The 6035-nt window shown below is 37.7% G+C and overlaps 1 protein-coding gene across 1 annotated transcript in view; it reads left to right on the forward strand.

The window, feature by feature from the left end:
- dnm3b (dynamin 3b) overlaps positions 1-4499 on the forward strand; it is a gene marked incomplete at its 3' end in the record, with an annotated part of 38241 nt that extends 33742 nt beyond the window's left edge. The window contains 2 exon segments of the mRNA XM_014013816.1: positions 3755-3869; positions 4335-4499. Of these exon segments, the coding sequence (XP_013869270.1) occupies positions 3755-3869; positions 4335-4499 (280 nt within the window).
- Positions 4500-6035: the final 1536 nt, after the last annotated feature.

The following is a 6035-nucleotide window of genomic DNA, read 5'->3' on the forward strand; positions in this document are numbered from 1 at the left end:
CTCAAGACCTTCACAACCTTATTGTTGCAAAGCATAATGATGGCATTGGGTCCAAGATTAACCTTCAGGGTGGATATAGCTCGCTAGCAGCCTCGCACCGAGGACCTATCCACGTCATCATTTACCCAGAATGCTTTGCATGTAAATAAAATGGCCCTGTCCGTGTAATATATTTTTAAACTTTTAGTTCAAAAATGATAAAAACTAAACAGCACACAGTATTTTTAGTCTTTATTTTACAGTTAAAATTTATGTTTATAAAATAAAGTCTAACGTTACAACCAATCAGGGATCCCTTTAAGACTAGCGGACTACAGCTCCTTGTATGTATATTTGGACCAGTGGTTGGAAAGACTAAGTGGAAATATAGTGTTTCTGCATAGGACAGGATACTACAATCTAACTAGGACAACTGCTGGTGGGCCAAATCAAATGGCTTGGCAAACCACTTTTGGCCTGCGGGCCCAACTTTGGGCACCTCTGATCTGATGCAATCTACCAGCACTTCAAATATGTGTTCAGGATGACTCTCAGCTACTACCACGCCAAATTTTCAGTTCGTTATAGCTATCCTTGTGTTTGCTAGGGTCGATTAGCTGTGGCGGCCATCTTGAATCACATTATCTCTAAGGTTGTGTCTCAATGCAGCCGACGTTGACTGCGGTCGACATTGGCCACAGTCTACGTGGGCCATAGGCCACTCATGTTGACAGCATGAACAGTTGTGAATTGAGACGGTCTAGTCTACAGAAGAGATATGTTTGCGTGACCACGTGCTGCCTACGTTTTACATCACAACGCTTCAGTTGTTTTTTTATGGTATAACTTCATAAAATTCAGTTTTATTAGAAAAATGTTACAAGTAAATAAATAAAAATCGTTAAATAGTTTGGGTTTAGCTACAATGTAACCAATGTAACTGCATTTTATTTAACATCTCATTGCAAGAAAACTTTCTTCAGCTATGTTGCTAAACTCACAGCGGAGTTTGGAATTTTATCACAAAAGTCTGCGATAAAATCAAAATCTGTACCGTAAAAAGTAAAAAAAAAAAATACTTCACCAACTTTATTTTTCTGTTAATTTGTTGATGGCACAATGAATTCTGGGATACCATCAGCTGCTGAGGATACTCAGATGCAGCCTAAGTTTTGGGGGTTTTGTCAGCAGCATGAGTAGGCACCTACGAATTGGGACAGCCTACGGCGCGGGGCAGAGACGTACGTGGCCGACGTCGGCTGCAACCCATAAACTGACACAGCATGAGTTTAAATTGGTTGTAGAGGTATAATAAACCATTACTTGATGAGAATTTCGTTCAGATGTGTTCATTGGTTCATGAGTTATTTAGCTAACAGACACATAAATGTACACATAAACAGAAGCGGATCACTCGCCTGTCGTGGCAGCTGACAGTAAGAATGTAGCGTAAAAATTATATTTCTTAATTTATTTAAAATTTTGGCTGAGAAAATGGCAGGCTGTAAGAGAAGTTAAAAGAAATTACTCCGGTTGCCTGTCTTGCGTTGCTTATTTAATTATATTTTTCCCACCTGCTGCGTTCGTCAGGTAAATAACTTAAAAATCAGAAACGTAGATAAAACAAGCAGAACTAAAGACGTCTGCACTCGTACTTAAATGTGTAAAATACATTAAAGATTATGTGAGCAGCTTTGATAGTGACGTTAACACAGCAACACTTTAAAAAATCAGTTTTTATCAAGATGAGGTAATCCTCCTCGCTGCTGCTCAGGTGGTCCGAAGAACCAATGAGGTCACAGAAGCTATGAAAAGAAGCGTAGAAATGTATTTTTCTTATGTTATTCCAAGACAACAATGTTCACTTTCATTATCTTGAGACAGCTGTGCTTAAAGGGATAGTCTGGACATTTTTCTGAAGTGATGCTTTGTCACTAGTTATTATCTTATCAGGTGACAGCACTGATAGAACAGAGAATGGAGAAAAGGCTTGAAGTGTTTGTCCAGGTTAGCCAAACCAGGTCCTTTTTTAAGTTTCAATCTTGTAAAACAACTTTGTCCCAAACATAACATGCTGAACCTCGGAGAAACAACACTATTAAAATACACCTCTACACTTTTATATGACACTGTTTGTTTAGTTTGCTGTTTTTTTTTTAACCAAACAACATCCATGTTGTCAGTGTGAGCAAAGCCTCCTGCCCTGTTCTCCATCCTCTGTTCTGTTTGACTGAGAAAACGGAAGAATGTCACACCAAAGAACAATAATTACAGTTTTTATAAAGTAGCCTCAAGTGCATACTCATCTTAATATTTTGACAAAAACTTATTTGATTTCAATAATATCTTATTATATTTAGACAATGAGTTTTTTTAGCTGACAAAATGAAACTATCATGTTAATCTTGTCTTATCTCTTAAAGGGCCAATATTGTGTGTTTCTAAGGCATACATTTAAATACTATACCACAATAAAGTGTATATATCACCTTTAGTTCTTATTAAAATGTTGTTTTTATGTTTAAATAGAAAATAAACTTACCTTCTCATCAATTCCTCTTCTAAATGCCATGAAATTGGCCTCTGTCTCTTTAAGAACCACCTTCCGCTTCTGTCTCGCCCATTTCGGTGCGGGGGTGGGGTCGCGGGGGGAAGGGGTGGGGCTGCTATGATGCAGTTTACTTGGCATCTGAAAATACATTTCCTCAAAGGTATTTTTAATCTGAAAAGAGCTTCACTGAGTGAGAACTAATGTTAGGAGCTCAGCACAGTTAAGTTTCACTTTCACTTTCACCAGAGAGCCTGCAGGACTCATGAGCGAGGTGTGCGGGGGTGGGGGAGGGGGGCTCTGCCATGAGGAAGTTTGGCTTAAAGACACATCCCAGGAGCGTTTCTGGTACCAAAAGGTGTTTCTGGTCCCCACCTGTTGTTTTGCTCCTCAGCATGGCTTCCTAAAAACGCTGCTGGATTTCTCAAACCTGCATGAATGAGTCAAAGCAAGGCTTTGGGCATGTTTTTTATGAGAGTATAACATTATAACATGATATAAAACTCAAAAAAGTTGATTTTACATGATATTGCCCCTTTAAGAGCAGGTAATGTTGATGGAGCTTTATCATGTAAAATCAACTTTTTTGAGTTTTATATCATGTTATAATGTTACCCTCTCCTCATAAACATGCCCAGAGCCTTGCTTTGACTCATTCATGCATGTTTGAGAAATCCTGTAGTGTCCTGAGGCAGCCAGGCAGGGGAGCAAAAATTACCGGTTCGGACCTTAACCTTCTTTTGGGACCTGCTCCTCCTCTGGGCTGTGTCTCCAAGCTGAGCTTCCTCATCACAGAGCACACACACACACACACGGTCCTGTGCTGAAATGGGCAGGACAGAAGCAGAAGGAGGTTCTTAAAGAGACAGAGGCCAATTTCAAGGTGTTTAGAAACAGATATGATGAGAAGTCAAGTTTACTTTCTATTTAAACATAAAAACAGCATTTTAATAACAACTGAAGGTGACATAGTTAATTTATTATGGTATAGTATTTAAATATATGCATGAGAAACACATAATATTGGCCCTTTAATGAAAGCAGCAACAGCCATTCTCATTTCCAAGCATTCCAGACACAAATTTTATTTCCTTTGCTGATTACTTTAATAGCAGGCAATGTTAAATTAGTTATTGTTACAATAAAGCTACAATCACATGGTGTTAGATACACCTGGTTACAAGTGTGTTCATTAATGACAAGGTTGTGTGGATTTCACCTGTTTAGAAATGTGTACAAGGACAACCGAACTCTGGAGCTGGCCTGTGACTCTCAGGACGATGTGGACAGCTGGAAGTCATCTCTCCTCCGCGCCGGGGTCTACCCCGAAAAGACCACTACGGTTTGTGAACTCATTCAGCTGCATTTCAGCAAGAACAGCTGCTCTAATCCGGACATTGTTAGTGATGTCACCGCTGCCTGCTGTCCTTTAGAGCAGGGCTTCACAAAACTCAGGGTTAGGATTCCACTGTGGGATGTCAAACACTCATTAGGAGGGAAGATACAAAGAAATCATATGGACTTTCATATAGTCTTAACTGTTAGAAAACATAAAAACTGGTTAAAAAGGCGTAAAAATATATCATAGTTGAGGCATTTTGTAAGCAGTGTTTATATAACTCAAAACAATCCAAGTCTCTTCATTTGTTGTTCAAAAGCTGAAAACTTTAGGAACTCCAGGATGTTTTAGTCTTTATCCACTTCATAATCACAGCATCAAGAGTTCAAATAACTGTTTAATACAAAACTTTTTTTTTTAAATTTAAGCACTTACTTTTTGTTTAATCAGAATGTTTGCAACCTACAGGTTGAGAGTGAGACGACCACCACCACCGATAACTTCTCCATGGACCCCCAGCTGGAGCGTAAAGTTGAAACCATCCGGAACCTGGTGGACTCGTACATGGCCATTGTCAACAAGTGCATACGGGACCTCATCCCTAAAACCATCATGCATCTAATGATCAATAACGTAAGAAAAACACACATTTATAAACTCCACGTTTAAAAGACTTTGTTTTCTAAAGTGTAATATTTCGTACAGACTGTATTTTACAAAGATTTTTTTATTGCCTTTACTGATCATTTTTTATTTTGTTTGAATCTAATAAAAAATTTCAGGCCAGCGATAAACATCTAAAAGCTCGAAACAGTTTTCAATTTTCTTAAAGCTTGGAGCGTTCCAACATTTTCATCATTACAAACGCTGCTTTTTCCTCACTGAGAAGTCGATGTCAGGGGCGTCTGACAGCTTCTGGTCTGCATGTTTTAGATGTTTCTCTGCTTTGACACACCTGATTTAGATGAATGAATAACACGTTTCTGCAGAAGAGCAGGGAAACAGCTAAACCATGCTGGGTAGTGGCCCTCGAGGACCAGTACTGGCAACAGTATGACTCAGGAGTAGCAGGGTGGTTTTGGCCCTTCTGGAACGCTAGATCAACCTTTGAATCTTGCAGGAAAATCTGAAACATACAGTGGTGTATTAGGGCCATTTTTCAAAAAATAAAAAATAAATGAGGTGCAAATCTCTGCCAAAAAACTCAGAAATTTTGAGATTATTTTATAAATTTTCAAGAAAAACAATAACAAGGACATTCTCTGAGCTCCAAAAGTTGTAAATTTGCAAGAAAAAAACTGAATTTCTGAGATTGTTTTCAGAAATTTTAGAGAAAAACAAGCAGGAAATTCTCTTATGTAGAAAAGTTGTAAATTTGCGAGAAATAAACTCAGAAATTTCCATGAATTAAGTCAGAAATTTTTGATATTTAAACTTAATATTTTCTGACATTGTAAAGTCAGAAATTTAAATGAAAGAAACTGAAGTTTTCACAAAAGTGTAAAGGACAATTCCACACGTTTCACTACCTTTATCATTTTTAATCTGCTCTAGTATAAAAATTAAAACACGTAGACACTTCAGACCTGGACTAGATTATTCAACACTGATTACAGAATATTTTAAACCAAGCGTGTGATTTGGGAAACTTACATGCTCATTTTGTTCATAAAATGCATAAAAAGTGCTGAAATTGATCAATAGTGATGTTTCACAAATCAATAGTTTGTTTTCTTGTAAATTTCGAGATTTAAAATGTCAGAAAATATTTTGTTTAAATATTGAAAATTTCTGCCTTTATTCATGGAAATTTCTGAGGTTTTTTTTGGAGCTCAGAGAATTTCTTTGTTTTTTCTTGAAAATTTCTGAAATTAATCTCAAAATATTTGAGCTTTTTGGAAGAGATTGGCTCCTCCTTTTTTCTATCTGCAAAGGGGGTCACGTTCAGGGTCTTCAGGACTCTATTCGACCTTTGTCCAACAAGAGTGAGAGTTTGGTTTGTATCAAGTCAAACACGTTACCAGTAAGTGTTGGACTCCAGACTACTCCTTTTTGTCATTGTTTCTGTTCGTAACTTTTATAAACAGAATTTCAGAGGCTCTGGTCTTTGGATTTTCTTTCTACTTTTTGTGGGCGATGTGGCTCTGTGGGTCTCATTGGGCCTCATGA

This window comes from Austrofundulus limnaeus, unplaced genomic scaffold, assembly GCF_001266775.1.
Source record: "Austrofundulus limnaeus strain Quisiro unplaced genomic scaffold, Austrofundulus_limnaeus-1.0 Scaffold106, whole genome shotgun sequence".
NCBI classification, from domain to species: domain Eukaryota; kingdom Metazoa; phylum Chordata; class Actinopteri; order Cyprinodontiformes; family Rivulidae; genus Austrofundulus; species Austrofundulus limnaeus.